Raw genomic sequence first — 27,123 nt, 5'->3', positions numbered from 1 at the left:
TAATGATCATTCTGTTTTTAATATAGTTTTGATACACATATAATGTTAGTAGAATTTAAGTTTTATTCTGGTTTTCTATAAAAGGTTTTCTTCCTGCTGTAAAATCTAAATTGCAAGCTGCTGAAACAAAAGATTAGATTATGCTAAAGGTGGACCCAGAGGAACAGGATGCAGACAGTTAATGAATCAGGCAACCCCCTTTTGTATTTTTACATAGCCCCAAGTAATTGTCACACACACCCAGGAAAAGCCAGCAGCTGATGGCAGAATTTATGTTAAAACAATTTCCTCTTAGTATGGGGAAAGCCAAAGGAATAGTTAAACTGCCCAGCCCTACTAAAAGTCTCTTCCAAAAATCAGCAGTTTTGGAATAAACCATTAGCAGCCAGGTACAGGGCAGAATGGCAAGGCGGAATGTCAAGGTGAATATGCATAAGAGCCAGCGGGCAAACATCTGCGTTATCACGCAGACAACTATCCGGAGGTGTTTCCTGACAGAAGATAAGACCCAGATATCTCAGAGGAAGAACCTTAACGGACATTGATGGCCCTGTATTATTATTGTATAATTCAGTCTATGATGTAACCTATACAGTTATTATAAGAAGTCTGTATTTTCTGTGTTCAGTGTGCTTTGCCAGGCTTGGCCACATTTCTCTGTGTTCCGTGTGTCTTGCCTGGTGCTCGGTCTGCTGACTTCACTCCCTTCCGAACAAAACTCTGTTTGACCACATTAAAACTTTATTTTATTTTCAATTTATAGTTTGTGGCTTCAGTTTTATTGCTGCCCTCGCTGTGGTAACAATACTAGTCTGGTGCTCTTGAAACCACTACGCCACACTGGCTCTGTAACATAATACATCTCAGGGGAAATGTTGTTGAAATGCTACAGCAATAAATACCAAATTGGAGTACTGAAAGATGCTTAGCCATGAATTGCCAGGCTAACCAACTGAACTGCTGGATGGAACAGCTGGCCACTGACAAAGGCAAGTTCAGACACTACACAAAAGTGGGAGGGGGGGGAGGGAGGGAGTCTTGCTTTGGCCCCAGAATGAGGCAGAGGAGCCCTGGAGGCACAAGAGATGCCTAAGAAGCCTCATTTGTATTTGGGAAATACACTGGCAGTGTGAAATCACACACCCAAGGAGGCTGAACTTGCTCTAATTTTAATGCTGATAAAGTAGGCAAGATTGTCTGAGTGCCAAATGTATCTTGCTTTACACAGAGTCAGAAAAATGGAACAAGTTGCAGTGCCCACGGCTGCTAATGGCAATTCTCTTACACCCAAAGGCAGAGAATACCACAAGCATGAAAGCCACCTCTCAGGGCCAATTGTGGAGCACAGATCTTTGGCAAACTATCCAAGTCTTTGGTTTAAGGCAACTGCAACCCCTTTACCAACATGCTCAAGTTCTCGTTCTCAGTATCTGCTGTGTGTCCAATAATCCCTATCCTTGGCTGATCTGTGCTAGGAAAACACTGTTTTACCTCTTGGGTCAGCCCAAAGTGAGAGCGGATGCTCTTTGGAAAATCTAATGCCACAGCACCGCAGTCGCTCTTGCAGACAAAGGCAGGGCCAAGAATAATTCCACTGAATAATTTTCCACTGATTAATTTTTCCCTTGTCCCCATGAAGCTTTGCTGCATCACTGTTTTTTTGCTGCTTTGCCAGGCCGTGGTAAGTTGGCAAGATATCCAGCAGCTTTTGTGACAAGTGGTGTCGGTTGCTCAAAGGCAGCAATTGAGATTTCTGTTCCAGGATTTCTCCACTCAGCACAGCCAAAAATACATCAGTAGCACTGAACTCCCCAGTGTTGGTCAGCACAAAGCCAGGACAGGATCCTGAGGAGCAGCTGTGTTGAGACTGGAGTTAGCCATAACACCAGAGGATGCTCCAGAAACTGGTTTCTTGGCTTGCCACAGCTGCCTTCTTGGGGAAATGTCACGGTTGCTTATTCTTCTTTTGTTTGCTTCTGAATGCATCCAAGCAAGAAGAGGGGAATCAAGAAGAAAGAGCCACAGATGGTGAAACAGACTTTGGCTCCTGCCAGCCAGTATACTGAAAAGGAAGAACAGCTCTTTAGAACATCACAAATAGTCAAGTGGGAACTCGCCCAAAATGGTCTTCCTGGTACACACAGGGTGCTTGGAAGGGAACAGGAGGTATCCAGGTAACATTTAACCCCAGATCTCTTAAGGCAGGGGTATCAAACATGCAGCCCAGGGGGCGCATCTGCCCCCTTGAGTGGGCTTATCCGGCCCACAAGCCAGCTGAGGCGCACCCTCCCCTCCCCTCCCCGTTCCTGATCTGGCCTGGCAAGTTCAACAAATGAGTCTGACACCCGTCTTAAGGCAAAGAATGTCTCAAGTGCTCTTGCTCAGCCATATAGCAGACCTTCCTCGTGCCCTGCAGAGAGAGACCTTCCTGAAGTGGCTGCGTCACACGCATTCTAGAACACTGGCTGCATCAGACGGATTGTTTAAATGGCACAGGACTCAGAGTGGGACCATTCCTACAGGAGGATCCTCGCAGGGTGGCGGTTTTCATGTTAACCCCCCAGCCAGGGGTCTCCAACCTTTTTTGAGTCTGTGGACACATCTGGAATTCTGACATGGCAGGGGGGGTGAAGCAACAAAATGGCTGCCACAGAACGGCTACCATAGGAGGTAGAACGAGCCACGAAGTGATTCATTCTCTCTCTCTCTCTCTCACACACACACACACACACACACACACACACGCTGCATTTATGTTGTACACCGCCCAGAGCCCTCCGGGGGAGGGCAGTATATAAACTTAATAAATAAATAAATAATCAGCACAGCCAGTCAAATTTCCAATAGATGAGTTGGAAGCCTTGCTGGGCAAAAGTCCTACTTTATGGGCACCAGAAAAGGTATCAGCAGGTGCCACGGCATCCACCAGCACCACGTTGGGGATCACTGTCCCCGTTTATATGGCGCTCAAAGAGTGTTCGGACCTCTGAAGTTGCTCTGTCTGCCTCATGAGTAAGCAAGATAGGAGATTTAGTTCCACAAGTCACCTGAGATGCCATTTTTCCATTGAGGTAATTCTCACATTGATTGGGCAAGAGGTGCTCGGGGCTGACAGCAGTGATTATGGGGCCTGTCCTGGCCCCCTCTGTAGTCTGATTCACATAGACATGAAAAGCATTCTGTGATTCTTAGCCTAATCATAGAATTCATTGCACGTATATGTGAATCAGACCACAGAGGGGTCCAAGCCCTAGACAAAAGGCCAGGACAGGTCCCATAATAGCTACTGTCAGCCCCGAGCACCTCTTGCCCAATCATGGCCACCCCATTAACATCCCTTGCTCTGTGTAACGTAGGTGGGAGCCACTGGCAGAAGCCAGCTCTCACGGACAGGGTGGGTGTGAGTGGGTGCCATAAAGCTGGCTGCCTGAGCCAGTGGGTGGAACTAATGGCAGCAGCCCACCCTGGATTCCCCCACCAAATGGAGGGGCGGGGCCATGAGTAGGGGCAGTGGTGGGATTGAAATAATTTAACAACCGGTTGTTTACAAGCACCATTTTAACAAACGGTTCTGCTGAAGTGGTGCGAACCGGCTGGATCCCACCACTGAGTCGGGGGCTCTGGACAGCTGCTCCTGTTGCCTATTGGTTAAGGCTGCCCCTGCTGACTGCACATTGAAGGGCAGAAGGGGAAGCAACTGGGGACACATCCTCTTTTAGAGGCCCTGCTGCCGAAAAAACGACGTCTCCTGGCACAGGGATTTAAAACAGGCCAGTCCTACCACGATGGGGGCACCCCCCGGATTTCCCATCCACAGCAAAGACAGTGGGGTTTATCTGGAAGATTCTTCTGCTCAACAGTCCTAGTTCCCAGCATTTTTACCTATTCTTTTTTTTAAATCAGAGGAAGGCTCTGCACTTTGTGACTCCCAAAAGACAAGAATGCCTGCCCACCTGCTACACGCCCTTACCTGCTGCTGACAGCACTGGCCCCATGGCTCTGGCAAGGGCCCCCAGACTCCTTAAGATGCCCATCACTGCTCCTTTCTGGCTTGCTGATCCTGGGAAAAGAAGAACCAGGTGCCACTTTCTCTCCATGCCACGTGGAGTCCCTTCTACAGGGTTTATTCAAATGGTTGCAGAGGCAAAGCCACCAGGGGGCGGGGGAGGGAACGCACCGGGCGCACAATTTCTAGTCACGTGGGGGGCGGGAAAATCCCCCTCCCCCTTCCCCTCCGCGGCCCCCCTCCCCCCACGGCGCATCACCCCACTTACTTTTAGGAATGGAGCAGGCCAGAAGCCCGCCTGTGTTGCCTGGGCCTGGTGGGAACTACATATCCCGGGGGCTCCTGGGAAATGTAGTTCCCACCAGGCCCAGGCAACACAGGCAGGCTTCCGGCCTTCTTCTCCGGCCTGCTCCTTTCCCAAAAGTAAGTGGGGTGGGGTGCCGTGGGGGGCGGGGAAAGCCAGAGTGTGCACCAGGCGCACTCTGGTCTAGCTACGCCTCTGAATGGTTGTCCTGTTATTCACATCTGTGCAGCTTCTGCAGCCCTTCTTCTGTTGACTCCTGCGGCAGGCCTCCTCCACTCGCTGGAGAAAAGAAGAAACTCGCTTGCTAGTTCTCTCTTTCTGCTGCAGGAAGGCAACGCATTTATTCGGCACACAGCAGTGCCCCAGGGCAAGGATCTGCCTCGCCTTTTGCTCCTAGCAAGGAAATTCTAGGATCTGCAAATCAGGTTCCTTGAGGCACGCGGAGCCTCTCCAGAGGACTCCTGGGCTAGGGGACAGGGCTGAAACTCTGCCTCCCATGGCCACTGTTTGGTTAGCAGGGCAATTAATTTTGTAGCACATGTGCCCTTTGTCTTTGAGGCCCATATAAGATACAAACAGGTAGCCACAATTTCTCCATGCCAATTAAGAGCATATTTACAAATTGAAATATTTGCAGTTTCCAGTAAGGCCCCGGATTATGAACAAAATTATGAACAATAATGCTATTATAACTTAATTAACAATGGACTGAATCCACTTCCTCTCCATCTCTCTGTCTCAGATTTCTATAAACAGCATGACGGTACAAGTGGATTGCTTTGATTTCAGATACGGAGCTGAAGCTTCCTTTCTCCTCACTTGAAGGAAAAAGACACAGAACCCCCCCCCCCCCCGGGCTCTGCTGGAGGGCAAGCAGTTCTTCTTAGATATGCTCTCTCTCCTCATAGTATTTTGAAGAGCCACTTACCGTAGCCCGAGACCACCGCAGACAAACAAGGAACCACGGCTGCAGCAGCTAGAGACAAGCAAAATACATATCAGAATATAAGAGAGTTCAGAGGACATCACTTGACAGACTACAAAGCAGAGAAGAATCAACAAACAGCACACCCACAACAAGGTATGCTGCATTTTAAGTCTTCATTTATTTTTATCTTGTTTTATTGCCTGTTTGTTAATGTTGTACACCGCCCTGAGCCCTCTGGGGGAGGGCGGTATAAAAATGCAACAATCAATCAATCAATCAATCAATCAATCAATCAATCAATCAATCAATCAATCAATCAATCAAGGTCAGAGATTCAGCAACTGCCCTTCTCTGAGACTAAACAGCACAAACAGGCACACAAGTCAAATGCCCACCGACAGTGTAAGGACATCTTTTCGCACACTCTTGGCCCAAAAGACACCTAGATCAGTCCTGGGGACAATTTCCCAGCTCTGTACCACTGACTCGTGTGTGCAAAAGAAAAGAGATCTCCTTAGCCCTGGAATGACACAGAGTGCCATGTAGCCTTTTAAAAGGACCTTAATAACTGCATGCCGCCTGCATAAAATGCAGACAGCGAGGAAAGACTCTCCTTGAAAAAATCTTATGAACAACTTATCAAACTAACCCTTTAATTTTAGCTAATTTATGAGGGGTTGGATGCCATTGATAAAACATTCTCATCACTTTCTCTTTAGCAGTGAGAATTTTTAGAAAATTTAAGCTTATCTAAACTAAAATCCCAACAAACAGAGGCTGCAACAAACAGCCAGTGCTTAGAAACTATTTGGGGTGGGGCGTGGCGAGAACCGGAGTTCTCTTCTACCCCTCAATCAGACACAAAGGGAGCACCACGCTCTAGGCCTGAGGCCTCCCTTCTTGTGATGGCCCATGTCCAGTGCACACATACAACAGCACGGAATATGGGCTCATTCATGGTTCTGGCCCACATGAGTCCTTCAAAACAAAATCGGTCTTCACCCTGAAGTGAGACCTTTCATTTACCATGCTATAACAGTATTTGTACTCAGCATTTCTAAGAGCTTCCCACTGAAGAACTCTTAGTATGTTCAAGAACTTGCCCCCTTCTAGTGGGACTTGGAGCTGTTAAGAACATAAGAACAAGCCAGCTGGATCAGACCAAAGTCCATCTAGTCCAGCTCTCTGCTACTTGCAGTGGCCCACCAGGTGCCTTTGGGAGCTCACATGTAGGATGTGAACGCAATGGCCTTCTGTGGCTGTTGCTCCCGATCACCTGGTCTGTTAAGGCATTTGCAATCTCAGATCAAGGAGGATCAAGATTGGTAGCCATAAATCGTCTTCTCCTCCATAAATCTGTCCAAGCCCCTTTTAAAGCTATCCAGGTTAGTGGCCATCACCACCTCGTGTGGCAGCATATTCCAAACACCAATCACACGTTGCGTGAAGAAGTGTTTCCTTTTATTAGTCCTAATTCTTCCCCCCAGCATTTTCAATGGATGCCCCCTGGTTCTAGTGTGAGAAAGAGAGAAAAATTTCTCTCTGTCAACATTTTCTACCCCGTGCATAATTTTATAGACTTCAATCATATCCCCCCTCAGCCGCTCTCGATATTTGGTCAGAGCCAGCCTTTCTGCTCAGTGGGTGTATGAAGAGCAGAACAGCCCACCCTTTGGGAGCCCTTCCCAATTATGCTGAATGTTGACTCCTGCTGCTCAAGTGCTGCACGTGCCACCCAGAGGTCCCTTCTGACTGGACAGCCCGCGGCTCCCTGCACAGCAATCGTGGCTTTCCAGAAGAGGTCATGTTCATGTTCTAAGCAGGAAACCAAGAGGGCAGTTTAGTGCAGAATTCTCTGCAGTTCTTGGAAAGTGGAAGGAGGCTGGAAAAATCCAATGTAAACTGAGAGAACAGAGGCCCTACGGAGCTCCCCAAATGTCCCCATGGCAACTTCCAGAAGCGCCATCAACACTAGAACAAACTGAGCCAACACTTCATTCAAGATTGCAGAAGAAACAGCAGCCACTTGAAGACAAAAGCCATGAGAATGAATGTTCTTGAGGAATCTCTGAAGAAATTTCTCACACAAAGCCCAAAAAGATTCATTTGAGGTGCTCACCAAAGGAGTAGAGCAGCAATCCTGCACTCAAGGAGATCGTGCCCGTGCTCCAGCCAATCAACAGGAAAGCAGGAATTGACAACAGAATTGCCTGCAAAAGAGAGAGAGCGTGAAAAGTCTGAGCTGGGTAATAACAACTTTCTCTCAAGCAGCAAAGGGCCAGATCCTGCTTTCCGGGGCTGTCCTGCTACTGAGAGGAGATGGAGTAAGGTTAAGGTGCTGGGCTCAGGGTCTGTCACAATCCCCATCCACTGTTCCACTGTTCAGCTGCTCTGAACAGAAGTGAAAAAGGTCACATGTAGGCAAAAGGCGCAGCCCCAATTGAGACTGGGACTTTGCAGGGAGGGGGGAGGAGGTTGAGCCACCAACTGAAATGGGCCTCCTCTCCTGCTAGCAGGCCCTGAAAGGGGAAGGGGGAAAGGCATACATTATTATTATTTTATTATTTATTTGATTTGGTATACTGCCCTATCCCCAAAGGGCTCTTCCAATAGGGCTCTTCCAATTGAAAATGCTGGGGGGAAGAATTAGGACTAATAAAAAGAAACATTTCTTCACGCAACGTGTGATTGGTGTTTGGAATATGCTGCCACAGGAGGTGGTGATGGATAGATTTCAAAGGGGCTTGGACAGATTTATGGAGGAGAAGTCAATCTCTGGCTTCCAATCTTGATCCTCTTGATCTCAGACTGCAAATGCCTTAGCAGACCAGGTGCTCGGAAGCAGCAGCAGCAGCAGAAGGCCCTTGCTTTCACATCCTGCATGTGAGCTCCCAAAGGCACCTGGTGGGACACTGCGAGTAGCAGAGAGCTGGACTAGATGGACTCTGGTCTGGTCCAGCAGGCTCTTTCTTATATTCTTATGTTCTAAAAAATGAATGAAGTAGAGCTGGGCTTGCTTGCTTGCAAAGCCCCCTCATAAGCCCCCCATTGTAGTTTGGCTGGTGGAAAAGTGGACAGGCCTGCTCTCCTCTGGCTCCCAAAGTCCCTGGGCAATGCAGTGGCAGCATTGTATGTTCTACTCCTGAGTGGAGAGGGAGGAGTCCTTCATTCCTGACCATTTCAATGTGGAGTTTGGTTTCTTCCTTCTCTTAGCCTTTGTGGCCAAACCCCTTCATTGCTGCATCTTTTGCCTTAAGGGTTGACAACTAGGATAAAGTGGGAGCCATTAACAAAGGGCTCAAAATGGGGGGGGAGGTCCCTGCATATTAATACCAGGTGTTTGTTGTTGGAATTGGCCATGTCTAGTGTGCAAAGGAATGAGAAGAAGACAACTCTGCAGGGGACAGGAAGTGGGCAGTCAGATAGGACAGTCCATCCTTTTATGTATCTCCTCTAGCCTGTTTCCAGACTGATATTCTCAGGGGCAATTTCTTTCTTCTTCTTGGTAGTTCTCTCTGCTCTCTCAGCTAGTTTGGCAATGAGGAGATGCTCTCCGTCTCCAGTCTTTACTATCTATTATGTGACTCACACTCTGCTAACCTTTGGATCCTTCCAGCTCTTTTCACTGCTCCAAAGAATGGTGTGGGCTGGTCAACCACTCTGTCCCTCAGGGTGGGGCAGATAAACACCTGAGGAGCCGAGCAATCGTTGCCACTGTGGAAAGACAGTGAACTGCAACTTCCTTTTCAAGAAGTTTATTACCATATTGGGGAGGGGCGGGATATAAATCTAATAAAATGAATTTTTTTAAAAAATCTGTTACTCAAGAAGTGTAGGCACCCTTTCTTGTTTTTTTTAAACAATGACTTGCTCATAAACACCCTGAGTACTCAGCAACACACCCAGAGCTCCTATTCAGGAGAACAGGTGTTTGGAGGGCTTCAAAACTGATATCAAATATACAGGAGGTGCTTTATGTGGGGGCACACACCCTCATAAATGTATATGATGCTTGTCCATAGTAGCAATCCCAGCTTACCCCCAATGTCCAAGCCCAGGGCCTGCTGTGAATGCCAGCCTGCTCTCAGACACAAAAAATCCAAGATATGTACTTTACAGAGAGTGATTAAAAGTTTGGATTTAGAAGAGTTTGGATTTATATCGCTCACTTTCTCTCCTGTAAGGAGACTCAAAGGGGCTTACAATCTCCTTTCCCTCCCCCCACACAACAAACACCCTGTGAGGTTGGGTGGGGCTGAGAGAGTTCCAAAAAGCTGTGACTAGCCGAAGGTCACCCAGCTGGTGTGTGTTGGCGTGTACAGGCTAATCTGAATTCCCCAGATAAGCCTCCACAACTCAAATGGCAGAGCGGGGAATCAAACCTGGTTCTCCAGATTAGAGTACACCTGCTCGTAACCCCTACACCAGTGGTTCTCAACCTGGGGGTCGAATGACCCTTTCACAGGGGTCGCCTAAGACTCTCTGCATCAGTGTTCTCTATCTGTAAAATGGATAAATGTTAGGGTTGGGGGTCACCACAACATGAGGAACTGTATTAAAGGGTCACGGCGTTAGGAAGGTTGAGAACCACTGACCTACACCATGCTGACTCTCTGGAACCCTTCACCTCTGCATTCCTGCTACTTTGCTAAAAAAGCTGGACAGGTCTTCAACAACTGTCCCAAGCAATTTCAAAAGCATTAAGCCAAAGGAAGACTATCCAAGGACACACGCACATGGCACACTTAGGGCACACATCCCTTTCAACCTGGGAATGTTTTCTTGTGTGCAGTAATTTAATGGGGGAAGTAGCTTCCCTATTAGAAACAGCCTTTTAGAGGCGAGCCACAATGTGCTAGAGCCAGTTCCCTGGCACCTGACAAACTGATACCTCCTTCATAGTCATGATATGACACAGGGAACCCCATTACTTCATTATTGATGGCTGCAAAGGTCTAGAAACACAAGCCTGCAAACTCTTGTTTGGGGGATATGCTCTGAGTTAAAAGAAACAATGTTCTGGAAATTTGTTAAAAGTTTTGTAAATATAAGAGGGAAGAGGAACGTAGAAGCATGAATAGATTTGTCTAAACCTGGCCTAAATAAGGTTTGAAGGTGTATGGTAGATGATTGCAGTCTGGCTGAAGCTAAGCAAGGTGTGGGGCAGGAGACATTTGGGGAACAATGTGTAACTGGACGCCAATGGAATACCTAAATTACAACAAAAAGAAAAAGAAACTGACCCCTTTTACAGTCTTGAGTTCATGTCCTGGTTTGATTTGGCGAGTGTAGCCACCCTGGATCACAGCCATTGTAATTCCAATTAAGAAAAACATCTTCCCTTGCTGCATGCTGTAGAAGGTCAAAAACAACAACAACAACAACAACAAAACACACGCACACACAAAAACAAGGAGAGGGGAAGAAGACAAATTTTTAATTCCACATTAACAGGTTTTAAGGGAGGGGAAGGTGGTTTCAGAGAGGCATTGCCATGGTGTACAAAACTATCTGACACGACAGTCACTTCATCTCTTGCCTTGAAACCCCGACAGGGTCAGCTGCAACAAGGTGACACGGTACGTTCAGTTACTTCAGGTCAAATACATTTTGCAAGTGTTTGAAACAACAGAAAAACCTTCAAAATCTGTTGGGCCAAAAAGACATTCATACCACAGGATTGGCCCCAACTTTTATGTGAGGGAAAAAGGAAAGAACCTTTGACTACAAAAAAGGCCACACTGGGGCCTCCTGCATGCTCAAAAGCCATGAGAAATTGCAGCAGGGGATGGAATTGAGCAAGTCTGCATGAGAAAGCTGGATTGATCTAGCCTCACGAGAGAGTGCACCTCACAGGGCTGGATGTGAATGGTGCAGTGGGCTAGTTTGCAGACAATACCAAATCAGTCAGAAGGGGAAAAACCAAAGCAGATAGTAAATGCAAAGTAATGAATACTGGAGCAAAAAATGCTAACGTCAAATATGTGCTGATGGGGGTCTGAAATGAAAGGAACTCAGAAGGGAAGATACTCCAATGAAGATGTTGACTCTGTGTATGGCAGTGGTGGAAAAGGCAAACTCTATGCTAGGAATTATTAGGAAAGTATCAGGAGGGTGTTTATCTGAGTTAAAAGGATGCTCTCTTGAATCCATGTAAACAACCAGATATAACAATCTAATGCCTCTTTTGATATAGGTAACAAGCCTGGTATAGATAGCCACTGCCATCCATGCATTCTTTCCTTGACATGTGCTTCATGGCTTTGCATGCTTTGTAGTGAAGTAGGCCTCCCCTGTCTCCCCTGTCCCGTGAGAAAAGAGTTACGACTGCTATCTTGTTTTGTGAGCAGGAGACCAGGTGGCTCCTCTGCTATCTGCTGCTAACCTTGGGGTTTCAGAGGCTGCCTCTGGGAAGTTGGGAGGGGAGAATCTTGGGGAATATATGGGACCTCAAGCTTCATTAGAACTGGCTTGCCAAGTATGGTGCTTGAATACCTCACCAATAAATGCTGCTGATTATTACTTTGGAGTCTGTTTGTTGGCTTAAGGTTCCTAGACCTAAGAGACTGAAAAGAAATTTGCCATAATTGTAATAATCCTGTATGTATATGTAATACCCCTACGGTGAAGTCCTTGGGAAAGCTTTTCAGTTTAGGGAAAAAGACCACTAAGGGAAGATTTGATATACATTTATAAAATAACAAGTGGGGATCTATGAGACCCGTGGGGGATGAGTCTTCCTTCCATGCACACTCTCAAAGTCATCCACTTGCTAGTCAGCCCTTGCAGGGGCAGCTCCACCAACTCCCCCTCACCCACCTGCATCAATGCCTCCTCCTTTACTTATCTGGCCCAGCAATGGGCTCCCTTACCTTTTGTTCCCTCAAAATGGCAGCCAAGATCTTCTTACCTAGCCCTGTGAGATCTTATTTTCTCCTTTGTAATTTCAATGTTTTTCCTTTTGATGAAATTGGGTACTGATTCAAGTTTATACATACATCCTGCTATTCTGTATCTGACCCCAAAGTACAGATTTAACAATCCACACACTAAGGTACTGGTTTAGAATTAGATACAAAGTAGGGAAAGTTGATAAAGAGAACTTTTTCGTCTATAATTCTAGAACTTGAGAGCACCTAGTTAAGTTGATGGGCAAAAGATTCAGGATGGGCTAGAGGAGTACTTCTTCCCTAAATAACAAATTAAATTGTGGAATGCACTAATGATCAATGAGCGCTGGAAGTGGATTAAAGAGATCATAGTAGTTATTTGCTGTGGTGATTAAAGGAAATCTCCACATTCAAAGGAGCAAACCTCTGAATACAAGCACCATGAAGTAACACTGGAGGGAGCTGGGTGGTCACTCTGTGAAGCCTTCCATTCAGGGGATGGGACAGAGGAATACTGACATTCCCCAGCTTTCCTTTTTTTAACCAAAAATGAAATGCAAGAACCTAACTTTAAAAAATATATAGGGTGAAACTCTGAGGCATTCAGCAAATGAAGTCAGGGAACCAGTCACAGGTAGCCAGTTATCCAAGCAATATATTCTAACAAGGAAGTTCTCAATAAAAGTAAAATGTTGTGATCATTATTGCTTTGCTCAGAGTAGAAAGCAGCATGGCTATTCAAACAACACTGAACATTTTAATTCTGGTTTTGTAAGTCTTGCAAAGGAGGCAAAGGTCTTAAAGGAAGCAAGAATGAATTAAATGAATGAGGAAGTATGTGTTAAATAAATATGTAAATTACCTGCTGAACTGGAAGTGTTGATGGACAAGAAAACTCAGAGTGTATTCCAGACCAGAGAACAGGAAGAGATAAAGGAAATACACCAGCCCAAGCACCTTCAGATCTGTTAAAATGATATAACATTCAAATTCTATCACAACATTTACTGAAAGACGGTAGGCAGGCAGGCAGACAGCCAAGGCCCTTCCCTCTTTCCCCCTCGGGACTGGATGCTCTCTATTTCCTTGCTGGCCTTTCCACATCGTTCAGCACATCAATACTACCCCCAGTATAAGGTCCACCTAATTGTGCTTCCTCTGAACCAGGGTTTGCAAATCCAACCCTAGATGCAAATGCTGCTTAAGATAAGAATCCTGATCACCATTCCTGCAGAGGTAATATTAAACCACTGTAAAGACTGCCAAGTGTTACGGGGGAGAGGGGATTTGCACTGCAGGGCGAAGAGGGGAGCTTTGTATCCTTCAGAACAACTCCCACATGCAACCCTGATTTGCAGGGAATTCGTTACAAAAGAATCTAAAGACATGAAAGGTCAGAAACTGCTCACTCCTGCCCCGAATGACATTCAGGAGTGGTGTCTGTCACTCAGCCAGATTGAAGAGCTGGATGATGCCTTCTTGGATCAGATGATCAAACTTCCAGAAAGGAGAGATGTGGTAGTAATGGGAGATTTCTACTACTACTACTACTACTACTACTACTACTACTACTACTACTACTACTACTACTACTACTACTGTTGTTGTTGTTGTTGTTGTTGTAGATTTCACAGCTGCCAGATCTTTAGCTGGTTGTTGGCCTTCATTACCCCCGAAGGGGTCATTATCCTGATATTCTTTGGAAGTCAACTCTACTAAGACTGTAAGGTCCAACAAATCCCTCATTTCCCTTGAAGACAATTTCATTGTCCAGAAGGTGGAAGAGACAACAAGGGAATCAGCTATTTTAGATCTGCTCCTAACCAACAGTGACAGTGGTTAGTAGGGTGGGGAGATACCATGAATCCTTAGGTGGGAGTTATCATATTCTCCTGGAGCTTGTTATACAGTGGAAAGGGGAAACCAAGCATAGCCAGACACACATCCTAGACTTTAAGAAAGCTGACTGCATTAAATTTAGGGAATTATTGGGTGTGATCCCATGGTTAAGAACACTAGAAGAGACGGGAGTGCATGATGGATGGGAGTTTCTTAAAAGTGAGATGCTGAGGGCACAATTTCAAACAGTTCCAATCAGGAGGAAAAACAGGAGGTGTCTAAAGAAACCATGACGAATGTCTAAAGAACTAATATTTAGAAGGGACATGTACAAAAAATGAAAAAGGGGGGAAATCACCAAAATGGAATTCAGACAAATAGCCAGCAGGTGTAAGTACAAAGTAAAAAAAAGCTACAGTGCAGAACAAGTTCAAGCTTGCAACAGAAGACAATAAAAAGAGCTTTTTTATTATGTCCATAGCAAAAGGAAGAACAAGGAAATGGTCAGATTGCTGTGTGGAGAAATTGACAAAATGCTAACAGGGAATGGAGAAAAGACAGAACTACACAACACCTTCTTTGTCTTGGTCTCCTTCAACAAATAAAACATTGCTCAGCCTGGGCCTTTGGGGTCACTTCCAACTCTATGATTCTGTGATTTCATATGCACTTGAGTGGGCTACAAATGAGTGGGTTTAAATTACACACATAAACTTTGAGAATTGTACAGTTATGTCAAGGAACCTTTAAATCCTGGTTAATCTCTCCACACAATAGTGGTAGTGAAGTATGCCAGGACTGTTATGGCAGCCACAGAATCACACTAACACCAGGAAAAACACGTTTCTTCTAGCTGGAAGTTTATGGACATGGGAGGGTGCAGGCATACTGCAAACAGAAGCCAACTCAAGAGGATACCAGCAGGTCAGCCCTTCAGATGTAAGAATATTTCCACCTGAACACTTCACAGCTTCACAGGATAGCTGTTGGCCTTGAGAAGGTATACCAAGACACGAGGTCAATCAGTGAGGTGAGGGTCAGTGTTGCCTCCCGTCTCTAACTGCCGTCTTGATCACATGCACAGCCTCTCCCTTTGGGTCACAGATCAATGTTTAACACAAACCAGTTTGCTTACTGTGGCCACCCAAGAATGGCATCAATAAGGCAAACGTTTCCAGGAAAGGGCTTGGACTATGTAGAGGCTCGTGCAATGTCAGGTGCCAAGGAAAAAAAAACATTTGGAAATATTCACACTACTCCATAACATAGCATGGAAAGCTGGAGGACTTGCTCTTTTTTGAAGGGGGATCCATTCTTTGGCTTACTGCAGAGAACTGGAACAAGGCCCAGGGACTGAGCAGGCCGGCGACTGACTGAAAACCAGACGTCACAGAGGACACCTATGAAGAGAAATATGTCTTTTGACTGAAAGGGATCAAGGCACAGAAAGGAGGCCCTGACAAGGAAACCTCTGATCCTAAGCACAGATGACAATGTGCCTTTGGAAAAGTCCTGCATATTTTCAATACATTTACATGTACTATAAAAGCTTTCCCCCCTGAAAATTCAGCTGACTGCAAATGTTGCGCTACACTGAGATTCAGAATAGCGCCAAGAGTCAACATGGCAAAGTGCAGGGATATCAGACATTCAGGTCGGGAGCCAGATGCGGCCCCTGGAGAGGACTTACCAGACCGTGAGCCAGCTAAAGCCTCTCCCGCTGCTCACCAGGCCAGATAGTGAGCAAGAGGAGGGGGCTGCCTGAGAAGCCCACTCGCGAGGTTGGTGAGCCTGCTGTGACGTCAGTAGCCGAGGCAGCTCCTCAGTACTGGGCTGGGCTGGTGACCCTGCTGAAGGCTGACTAGCTGAGGCAACCACTCCTTCCACTGTGCCTGGCCCAATCAAGGCACATTTATGTCATATTTGGCCCTCGACACAAATGCGTTTGGCACCCCTGGCATAGTGGATAAACCATCAGACTAGCATCTGGGAATCTCAGATTCGAATTTCCACTCTGAATTGTAAGCTTTCTGGGAGACTTTGGGTCAGCCAAGCTCTCTTGGCCTAACCAGGGTGGATTAAGCAAAAAAGCAGAGAACGACATAAGCCTCTGGGGTCCTTGTTAAGGAGAGTGGTGAGGCATGAAAGAAACAAACAAATAAAATTGCACACGATAAAAGAAATAGCAGCTCATAGCAGTGTCTATTTTAAAAAAATAAAATTCAGAAATTCAGAGCTGCATCATCCTACTACTGAATGAGGAGACTGCACTTGTGGTGCCAGATATTTCTTTTCTCTTTCCCACAGCAGCCTTCTGCAACTCCCACAAGGGCAAAACCTGCCAGGGGTTGTGAGACACCTGTGGGCAATATAAACACCACACTGGGCATGAAGGGGAAACTAGCGGACTTTGTACACACCTTGTCTTGTATCAAAGCAGAGCTGGAGCTCTACCACACATGCTCTGCCCAGCTGTTCCTTGGCTCAAACATAAAGTGTGGGCAATGCCCAGAATATTTTTTGTCCACAGGGGTCCTGGGGGGTGGAGGATCACAGTGGACTGCTGAGGGAAAGAAAGCAGAAAAAGATCTGCCACCCAAAGTACCTTTTGCTCACCCAACCACACTTCCTGCAAAAATGAATGGGGGGGGGGGGGTAACCAGGAAAAGCAGAAAAGCACCACGTAGCCTCTCCCTTCCACATCTTGTGTCAACAACAGAGCAAGAGAGCCAAAACTTGGGCACAGAGTAAGCCCAAATGTATGGGGGGCAGACATACAGAGATACCTCATTTTAGCCATTTTAAATACTGGCTCTCCATTCCTTATTCTGTAAAATCGGCATGGAATGGCCACAATTTGTTTGCACAACTCCTTACCCGTTTTTCTTTTGGGAGTGTCTCTGGTAACAAGAAGAAAATGAAAACCAGATCTGCAACTGCAAACATGACAGCAAAGAGAGCTGACTGAAGATAGAAGATCTCCCCCTTCTCTGTCTCCATGGCAAGGTATGCGCCGAGCATGGGGCCCAGAATGAAGCCCAAGGAGAAGGCCACACCAATCATTGCCTGTGGGAACACAGTTAAGGCTGACATGGTGTGACTGGTGCAGGGTTAGGCATGATTACAAGTTTATCATTTGGTTGGAAACATATGCTACGGTGAGTTGAAATTGAACCGTGTAAAATGGTCTGGTGAACAAGAGCCTGCTGTTGGATTGGACCACCAGGTCAGCAGCACTTTCATTTTAGATTTTAGGGCATTTTAGAGCAGCCCACACAGAGGACTCCGTTCTCACTGGCCACAGAATGGGACTTTACGTTATTTATAGCCTGCCTGAATCACTGGGACTCAAAACAGATTATGCAGAGTTAGTCAATACAATTCACAGGATGGGATATTCAATAAACGATGAAATAGAGTTTGGATTGTAGAACCAACCAGAAATAAAACAAACAAACAAACAAACAGTATAGACCACAATCCCTAATAATTTATCCCAGTAATTTTGGGAAGAATTTTGTACAATGCTACCCTATTGCCTGTGCAGAAAAGTCCTCGTGAATAATTCAGTTTTGCATGGTTTGCTTTGGAAAGCCAGGAGAGGAGGAGCTTCCCTGACCTCCTCAGGAATGCTGTCCCGCCAGATGGGAGCCACAACAGAGAAAGCACATCATCTATGGGCAGTTGTTCATCTTGCCCATTTGCAGGCTGGCACCAACAGAAGCCCTGCTCAGGTGAGCAAAGGTATTGCGCCGGAACACAGATGGAGAGGTGGTCTCACAGATATGAACGTCCAAGGCCATGAAAGGCTTTGTACATGACAGCCAATACTTTACACTGAGCCTGGTAACAGATAGGCAACCAGTGGAGTGACTCCAAAATGGAAGCAAATAAGCATGCTCCATCTAGCTCCCCAAATAGTCAAGCCGTGCATGGCATTCTGCATCAACTGGAATTTCATCATTGATTTTGAGGGGAGACCAGCATAGAGTGCATTACAGTAGTCTAGTCTCAATGTTACTGTGACCTGGATCCAGATGGGGACATCTTATTAGCTAGGCTGAGTTGTTGTAAAGCTTTTTCGTAGCTGCATTAACTTGCTTTTCCAGCAATAATGCTGAGTCAGTATAGTTCCAAGGCTCTCAACTGAATCAGCTCAGGGTCAGCTTAGTCCCATTGAAAATGTACAGTGTCCTTCAACACCTCCAACCAGCATTACTTCTGCCTTTCTAGGGTTCAGTTTCAATTAGTTCACTTTTGCAGTGCAATCACCCCGGAGTGGGTGAAAGGTCCAGGGGGGCACTCACACTGGCGCAGATTGGGGGGGGGGGGGGGGCCAACTTAAGTAGGCATCCTCAAGCCTTCCAGCCCAGGAATGCTCCCTGGCTAGACTGCAAAAGACAAGCCATTAGAGTTGGAAAACGATGCCGAGAGACAGGCAGCTACTCCTAGTTTCCTCCCTCCGATTTACCAGGTAGCACAACTCTCTTCATTCAAAACTCACGCACATGTTTTGTATACCTTTTTGTGTTTGTGTGTGTGTGTGTGAGTCCCCTAGATGTGTTTGATCAAAGATTAACCAGCAGAGAAAGTGCCAGCCCCAGCAAGCACTCACCATGCCCTTGCTTCGTGCTTTAGGACAAGTCAGATCAGCAATGATAGCTGTAGAGAGGCTGACATTCCCTTTGCTTATTCCACCAATGACTCTGGAGAGGAGAAAGAGCTCAAAGCTTCTGGACACGGCCCACAAGGAATAGGATGCTATAAGACCCACCTGCGGAAAGAGGGGAGGAACTGTCATTTGAGCTCCAGTCGCCCATAGATTCTCTTCCTTCTCATTACCTTCCAACTTCCCACAAACATTACAGACTTTTCTATTTGTACTGCTGAACTATTGCAGGGATCCTGTTGCTATGTTATCCTTGACCTTTCTGAAACTATGTCAGGAAATTTCATGGATTCCCCATTTATAAAAATGTCTCCAATGTTTGGGCAGCTGATCTCACTCCAGTTCTCCAGGGAGGGAAAAGCTCTGGAAACCCAACCTCACTCATTGCCCTGTTGTTGCGCTTTCACACCCCTGCATGGAAGTCGGGGGCTGCCATCAGGAGGCAAAGCCCCACTCTGCTCACTGTGGAACCTGGCATCAGACGGGATGTGGAGTGCTAACAAGAAGAGTAGTAGTAGTAGTAGTAGTAGTAGTAGTAGTAGTAGTAGTAGTAGTAGTAGTAGTAGTAGTAGTAGTAGTAGTAGTAGTTTGGATTTATATCCCCCATTTCCCTCCTGTAAGGAGACTCAAAGGGGTCTACCATCTCCTCCCCCCCCCCCACAAACACCCTGTGAGGTGGGTGGGGCTAAGAGAGCTCAGCAGAACTGTGACTAGCCCAAAGTCACCCAGCTGACATATGTGGGAGTGCACAGGCTATCTGAATTCCCTAGATAAGCCTCCACAGCTCAGGGGGCAGAGCGGGGAATCAAACCCGGTTCCCCAGATTAGAGTGCACCTGCTCTTAACCACTGCTGCTCATTGCCCTGCTTTTTCCACGTGGCCATGATCTCCAGTCAGATGTTAACAAGTGTTGTCCTCCATTAATGTACCACGTATTCACCTGTCTTTTGGAATATTTCCTTCTCCACGTGTTTCAAACTATGATGAATGCTGACTACTCAGTAAATAGCTGGCTGATTCTTGACAGTAGCCCTTCCCACATCTTAAAGAGGGGGACTGTTTCTCAGTGGGAAAGATTAAGAAGCCAAAGAATTGGAAATGAGGCCTTGCTCCCAGAGTCATAGTCTGATATGCAAGCAGGAAGTTTGATTGATAAACTGAAATCCAAGTGCCAGCCACAAACTCAGACAAAACCCAGAAGAGGTAGAATCCAGCCAGGTTCTCTGTACCGCTGGCAGTTATCCACTAGACAAGACTGTTCCCAAAACAGACATACCGCAGTCAGCAGCATGAGTGGCCTTCTTCCAAAGCAGTCAGAAGCAGCCCCAGTGAGGGGAGAGGCAAAAAACTGAAGGATGGAGAATAGGGAGCCAATCAGACCTGGAAAAGATTGATAGTTAGACATAGTGCAGTGCTGCTAGCCCCTGAAACACAACTATACATTGTTATATTTTGTAGACATATACCTCTAACGTGTTGTTAAAACCTAAACACACACAGCACAGATGCAAAAAGGGTGCATGACTGTAGGAACTTCAACTGTCTTTACCTTTTATGTATTAATATATAGTAAAATATATACCTGTATTAGTATGGCAGGTGCTTGAAGGACCACTTACTCCCACATCAGTTTGCCTGCAGCTCAAAACAGCAACTACCGTATATACTCGTGTATAAGTCGACCCACATATAAGTTGAGGCACCTAATTTTACCACAAAAAACTGGGAAAACTTATTGACTTGTGTATTTCTAGGGTGGGAAATGCAGCATGTTTGAACCTTTTCTTTGTATCATACTCAGCCTACACAAACCATGAACACTCTTTACTTTTCTTTCTCAAACTTTCTTATATTTTGAGTGCTCTTAGGTCTGTCTCTGTAAATACACAGTGCTTATTTGGTCTTGCTGTGAAAGGAGAAGTTATGGAGATGGGCAGCAGGTATGCTCTCTATCTTTTGTGTCTGATAACTTGAAACTGCAATAGTGAGATAGCTTGTCCCCATGTCAGTTTGTAGGAATTACAGCAAACAGACAGAGCCCCTAACAGTAAAGCAGGTATAGAGGTATACAAACCCATCCAGTGGGAGATACTCTTTGATTTGCTGGTGGTAGTTACTACCCACTCTGATTTTGGTGCCCCCTGAAAATATTGCTGGAGATGGGGTATTTGCTTGGGATGGGGATTTTCTGATCTCCAGGGAATCTGATGGAATGGGGTTTGCGAATCCATTCCTTCACCCAGGTTAAAAGCTCACACACACACCCTCCGCCTACCCCAGCATTTCAGCACTTCCTAAAGGTTTCTAAAGACATTGCTCCCCTCACCTACACATGGAGCCAGTCCCAAAAAGTGAGGGCTCAGATGAGGAAAGAACAGGCTCACGTTAATCCCAGCAAAGTCAGCTTCAGTGTGAGAACAGTCAGTTGAAGAGAGCCTGAGGCCCACAGCTGGTGCTTGGCAAGCTACAGGAGATCTGTGGGGTCTGGCAACTAACATAGCTTTTTAAAGATAGGTAAGGATGCCCACACTGGCCAGGCCCCAACAATAATCAGGCAGCTACATTCTGTACTAGCTGAATTTTCTGGGTTGGGGGCATCCTATTACAGAATGCATCCCAGTAGTCCAACTGCAAGGGTACAAAAGTATGGACCAGCATGGCCAGATCAGCTGTGTTTAAGAAGGGAGAGGGCTGGTGAGGAAGAGGCAGATGACAGAAGGCACTCCTGGCCATTATGGGGTAACAAAGGAGAGCTTTCTTTCCAATGCCTGTCTATTTTTGCATGGCTCCAAGGCTCATCTACACGAAACATGTGCCTAGCATCCATGAGTATATAGACCATATCTGGGGACCTTTCCCAGGAGAAATCTCTTATTACTACTACTGACCTTAAGGTGCCTTATTACATTAATCAGCCTTTTCAAATCACATTTCAATTAGGCAAAGGAATTATAGTCACTGTGATAATGAATCATAGAATCATAGAGTTGGAAGAGACCACAAGGGCCATTAAGTCCAACCCCCTGCCATGCAGGAATACACAATCAAAGCACTCCCAACATATGCTCATCCAGCCTCTGTTTAAAAACCTCCAAAGTAGGAGACTCCACTATCACCGAGGCAGTGAATTCCACTGTCGAACAGCCCTGACAGTCAGGGCTGTTCCTAATGTTTAGGTGGAATCTCTTTTCTTCTCTTTTCCTTCACCTTGAATCCATTCCTGCACCTTGAATCCATTACTCCGTATCCTAATCTCTGAGGCAGCAGAAAACAAGCTCGCTCCCTCTTTGACATGACATCCCTTCAAATACTTAAACATGGCTATCATGTCACCCCATAACCTATGCTTCTCCAGACACCCCTTAACCTATGCTTCTCCAGACTAAACATCCCCAGCTCCCTAAGCCTCTTTTCATAGGGCATGGACTCCAGATCCTTTACCATTTTGGTTGCCCTCCTCTGGACCTGCTCCAGCCGATCAATATCCCTCCTGAACTGCGGTGCCCAGAACTGTACACAATATTCCACGTGAGGTCTTAATCAATGCAGAATAGAGGTGTACAATTACATCCCTCAATCTTGACACTATACTCCTATTGATACAATCCAGAATCGCATTGGTTTTCCTGGCTGCCGCATCACCCTGCTGACTCATATTAAGTTTATGGTCTACTAAGAATCACAGATCCCTTTCGGTGGTGGGTTTAAAACTACAGGGGACTCTCCCCTGTATTAATAATATGAACAAAACCAGGCAGCCAATCAGGAATCTCCTATCAACCTATAGCAAATAGAAACATATAGATTTTGAAAATAAAATTAAAAAATCAAATTTTATTTTATTTTGTAAATAAAAATAAAAATCAAGCAGATTTTGTAAATAAAAGAAGCGTGAACAGGCCAGATTTCTATTGAAAACATCACTCTCTCAGATTTCTGTTGAAAACATCACTTGGATTTAATGCCCAATGGTCCTGGGTTTGTGTTCATCCCAAATTATGAATTAGATAAATTTCTTCTAAAAGAATCCAATACTGAAAAGTAATTCCTACCTCCAAATAAGACGCTATTGTACTTCCTTTCTGGAGGAACACCAACCACTTCAGCAAACCTGTCCACTCCATGTTGCAAGATGATGTACAAGCCATCCTGTGGAGGAAAACCATCGTACACACATAGGAGGGATCCAAGGGCACATTCGAAACCCAGCTTGGGTCCTCAGCAGTGACAGGAACAAACAGTCAGCAGTGGATTTCCTGGAGGCCACTTCTTTCTTCCCCAAAATCTTTCTTCCCCCCAAGAAGAAAAAGCCAATCCCAGCTTTCCTGTACTTCTCAGGACCAGAAGGGGCTTCGGAAGAGGGCTGCTGATGTACAGTTTGGAGGTTTTTAAACAAAGGCTGGATGAGCACATGTCGGGAGTTGGACTTGATGGCCCTTGTGGTCTCTTCCAACTCTAAGATTCTATTCTATGATTCTACAGTGATGTGGGGAGGGCTCCTGAACAGGGCAAGGGAACATGTCCCTCCCACTTTTTCAAAAGAAAGGAAGATGTGGTGTAGCCATATCTAGAGAGACTGGGAAGCACAGACAAGGGCCTCTCTCTCCTTCACAGCCCCCACTGGCCATCAAAAAAGACCCCCGTGCACTTGCAGAGAGCCAGTGACCACAGTGCAGAAAAACACAAACAAAACAAAATGAATCTCAGCAATGGGGTATTCTCTGCAGAACATTTTTTCCTTCTGCTCAATGCAGTTTCAGCAATGGAATATAAAAAGAGAGAACAGTCACGTGGTTTCCAAGATGCTCCTGACTAGTTAAGTGAGCAGTCCTGTCCTGTCTTCTGGCTCTGCCCCCCATGTCACTGTGATGTCACCTGGCTGAAGATGTTGGGTGGGGGGTCAGAGATGCAGCATTCTGATGTACCCCATGTGAAATTTCCTCCATCACACCGCGGGGGTTTGTACTTCAGTTGTAAGCCTCTGGGAGGCAACAGGAACATTTCATGGTGTGCGTGTGTGACAGAGAGAGAGGCAGAGAGAATATATTCTAAATAAGCTCTCTCTTTCGGCCCAGAGAACAGCTGAGAGTTGGTTTCTAACCTCTTTCCCTGCCTCCTGAAATTTCTTATTGTGACTCACATCAGAGATGTGGCGAGATATTTTCGAGGTGGAAGTGGGGTGGGGGGGCATGGAATGCCAGCATGTTGGCACCTCCTGCCCTAGCCTTATGGGAAGCAGGTACAACTGCAGATCATGGGTCTGCCCAGCCATGCAGTGCCCACACACTGTAGGTTGGATACCCACAGAGTAAACAAATAGCAAACACAACTGAGGTCTTCAGCATGCCCAATTTCCACCCACACCTGGGCCAAGACTGGTTTCGGACCCTGTTGTGCAGCATTCACTCACGTCTTTCTTGCTGTAATGATCAAGAATGGAAGGCAAGAGAGGCAAGATGAGCGTGAAGCCCAGTAGATCGATGAGGAGTGTGATGAAGACCATGGTGATCACTCGAGTGGAGGCCTCTTCGGCTCTTCCAGGCCCCTCAAGGGGCCTCGTGCTTCCCTGGCCAGCTCCCACGGACATCTTCCCAGACATGACCTTCTGCAAAGCAGATGAGGACAGAGGAGCTGGAGGGATTTTCTGACACACACTCCTCCCAAGCCCAGTCTTGCCCAGCAAAGTTAACACTTACCACTCTGTTTCTCTTTTCGGGGATTGATGGGCTAGAGCAGAGGGCCCAACTCATTTGTTATGAGGGCTGGGTGTGACATAAATGTGACTTGGCCTGTCCAGGCCTGGGTGGGAGGGATGGTTGCCTTGACTAGTGGCCCCTCAGCAGACTCGCCAGCCCAGATCAGCATTGAGGAGGGGGCTGCCTCAGCTAGTGACCTCACAGCATGCTTGCCAGCCCAGATCAGAATTCCTTGAGAGGACTTACTAGGCCCCTGGGGATTGCCTCAACTGGCTCATGGGCTGCAAGTCTGACACCCCCAGGCTGGAGCGATGGCACCTGAGGGCAAACCCCTGTGCACCAAACAGAACCAGGGTCTTTTCTGATGGGCCTTCCCAGGTTGGGGATCTGCCTTTGCCCGAGGGTTTCCAGCCTCCGTGGGGCACAGTGATTTCCTGAATTACACCTGAGTCCAGAGTCGGGCCTACAGGATAAGTCCCGGGAGAAAAATGGTTGCTTTGGAGGGTGGACTCCAGGGCCCCTCTCCCCTCCCCTCCCCAAACTCCACCCCCAAATCTCCAGAAAATTCCCAACATGCAGTTGACAATCCTGCTTCACCCCCTCCCTTCCCATCAGCACTCGACTCAGTGTGTGCTAGATCAGAGGTTCTCAGCGGGACTCACTCCAAAACTTCCTGCAGTTTTTGGGACATTATTTAAAGTGACTTGACGGCACTCAAAACACACATTCAATGAGTACATTTAACCCCATGGTTCTCAACCTTCCTAATGCCACAACCTTTTAATACAGTTCCTCATGTTGTGGTGACCCCCAACCCTAACATTTATCCATTTTACAGATAGAGAACACTGATGCAGAGAGCCCAAAGGGGTCCCGACCCCCAGGCTGAGAACCACTGATTTAACCTGTACTGGTTAGTACAACTAACCATTCCAGTCTTGATTGAAACTGCTTCAAGATATGTATATCTGTGTGTTTGAAGAACATAAATCGACTGAGTGTGAAATTGGAGGTACTGGAAGAGCTGTGGTTGATTTGGCAAGAGCTGCCTATGCCTGCAAAAGGCCCTAGGCCCAGCCTCTGATGCCTCTGAGGAAAAGGAAGACAGGCAGCAGGGAACCAAGGAGGCCTTTCTCTCTGCCTGCTCAAAATGCACAGCTCTGATCCAGGTGGAGCAGCATTCTAACTTGGTTTAAAACTGCTTAACATATTTATGTGACGGGGTGGAGGTTGAGTCTTTTTGAGATGGGACACACCAGAGAGGGGGAATCGCTGCAGAACTGAAATATATTGTACGAGGAAGCAGGTTCACAAAAAATGAATTTAGCCAGATGAGAGCACTTTGGACTTCATGAAATGAGGAAGGAAAGGTTGTAGGTGCCACTGGGAGCCCCTTGCAGGATGAGTGGGGAAAATGTGCTGCCTGTCTAAGTACAGTGGGACCTCGGTTTTCATTGCCTTCAGTTTTCATCGATTTTTTCAGTGAAAAATTTGTCTCAGTTTTCACCGATTTGCAGTCAGGTGCAGGGGTTTGTGGAGAAAAATCACCCAGACAAAGCTGTTGCAGGCCGTGTCTGCAACTTGTTTGATGACAATGTCTTGCCCCATTTCAGACAAATCTTAAAGAGGCGTCAGAAACAGACCTCTTTGGACAGCTTTCTGGTGCGACATTGGCCCACTGGCTCTGAAGCTGGTCCTAGTGTTTGTTACTGTTTGTTACTGTTTTCAGCATTAAACACCATGTTTATTCATTTAAAAATGTGTTTTTGGTATGTTTTTTGGAGTGCCTAGAACGGATTAATTGGATTTACATTGATTCCCATAGAAAAATCAGCCTCGGTTTTCATCGATTCTTTTCGGAGGGATGACCAACGGAAACCGAGGCTCCGCTGCATGGTACTTCCTTGCTGTCCCTCCCAATCATTCTCCGAAGTGCAGCTCTGAGGGACATTTCCCTCCAACGAGGGTGGAAGGACGCCGCGCGCTCCTTCGCGCCGCCCACAGGAAAAGGGAGGTCTGCTTTGGGAGCGCCAAACACCGGAGCTCCAGCCTGCGCGGCAAAACGGTCCTCACCTGGCGGGGAAGATGCCGGCTCCCGCAAGCCAAGCGCCCCGCCCTCGCGCCACAGCCCCCCAGTTTGGCCACTCCCCGCGGGGTGGGGGTGGGGGGTGTCCTAGCCCCTCCCCCACAGCCCCGCAGGGCTTTCAGCCCCCCCCCGCCCCCGCCGCCCCCCGGACCTTCCTGAAGCCTCCTCGGCGCCGAAGCGTTGAGAAAGGTCGCCGGAACGCCTGCCTGAGGGCAACATTCAGACGGGCCCTCCTCGCCCGCGACCCCTCCGCCTCCTGCTGCTGCTGCTGCTGCTGCTGCTGGGGGCCTGGGCTGGTCGGGAAGGAAGGAAGGAAGGAAGGAAGGAGACCCCCCCCCCTCCCCACACAACCACTGTCCCGCCTCCCGGGCTGGGGACGGAGGACGCGAAGCTGGGCCAGAGGGCGGGGGAGCCCCCTCGCCCGTGCCCTGAAGCGGGGGGGGGGGGAGGGGGTGTCGGACGGTGCGCCCCTCCGGCCCGGCCCGGCGGTCGCACAAAGCCCGGCAGGCCCTCTCCCGCCCAGCCGGAGGGAGGCGCTACCGGGCTGGGGAAGCAGCCTCCGTCCACGGGCGCCCCCCGCCCCCCCCCCCCAGCGACAGGCTCACCCCCGAGCCGCGGCTTCCTCTTCCGGTCGGCGCCGGCCACAGCCTCGCCCGAGGGATGCGCGCCGGCAGCCCAGCCCGCCCTCGCCAGCCGCGGCACGCC

General features: G+C 47.3%; 1 protein-coding gene across 4 annotated transcripts; it reads right to left on the bottom strand.

Annotated features, from left to right (window-relative positions):
* Positions 1–27,123, bottom strand: MFSD10 (major facilitator superfamily domain containing 10). 4 transcript variants are annotated; one of them, XM_048509261.1, is made up of 14 exons: positions 26,570–26,960; positions 24,333–25,612; positions 24,047–24,241; positions 22,689–22,785; positions 19,913–20,016; positions 18,583–18,741; positions 16,845–17,033; positions 15,259–15,367; positions 12,991–13,093; positions 10,482–10,590; positions 7,358–7,448; positions 5,239–5,286; positions 3,971–4,060; positions 1–2,062 (listed from the first exon to the last, which is right to left on the bottom strand). In XM_048509261.1, exons 2-14 carry the CDS (start codon positions 24,384–24,386, stop codon positions 1,956–1,958), a joined length of 1,455 nt encoding a protein of 484 aa, XP_048365218.1. In that variant the 5' UTR covers positions 24,387–25,612; positions 26,570–26,960; the 3' UTR covers positions 1–1,955. The 4 variants fall into 4 exon arrangements, with proteins under 4 accessions (XP_048365218.1, XP_048365219.1, XP_048365220.1 ...); XM_048509262.1 differs by lacking the exons at positions 24,333–25,612; positions 26,570–26,960 and adding an exon at positions 27,024–27,123; XM_048509263.1 differs by lacking the exon at positions 24,333–25,612 and having other exon boundaries at positions 26,570–26,962.

The sequence above is a fragment of the Sphaerodactylus townsendi genome, linkage group LG10, assembly GCF_021028975.2.
Source record: "Sphaerodactylus townsendi isolate TG3544 linkage group LG10, MPM_Stown_v2.3, whole genome shotgun sequence".
Taxonomy (NCBI): domain Eukaryota; kingdom Metazoa; phylum Chordata; class Lepidosauria; order Squamata; family Sphaerodactylidae; genus Sphaerodactylus; species Sphaerodactylus townsendi.
Note: the sequence above shows the minus strand (reverse complement) of the source record. Positions and strands in the feature narration are given on the sequence as shown.

Bases quoted from the DNA above. Each gene is read 5' to 3' on its own strand.
- MFSD10 (XM_048509261.1), bottom strand. From the start codon at position 24,386: ATGAGTTGGGCCCTCTGCTCTAGCCCATCAATCCCCGAAAAGAGAAAC. The intron at 20,017-22,688 runs GTAGGAATTACT...AATCTTTTCCAG, and splicing joins CAATAGCGTCTTATTTGGAG to GTCTGATTGGCTCCCTATTC. The intron at 5,287-7,357 runs GTGAGCACCTCA...GCTTGTCTCTAG, and splicing joins ATTGCTGCTCTACTCCTTTG to CTGCTGCAGCCGTGGTTCCT.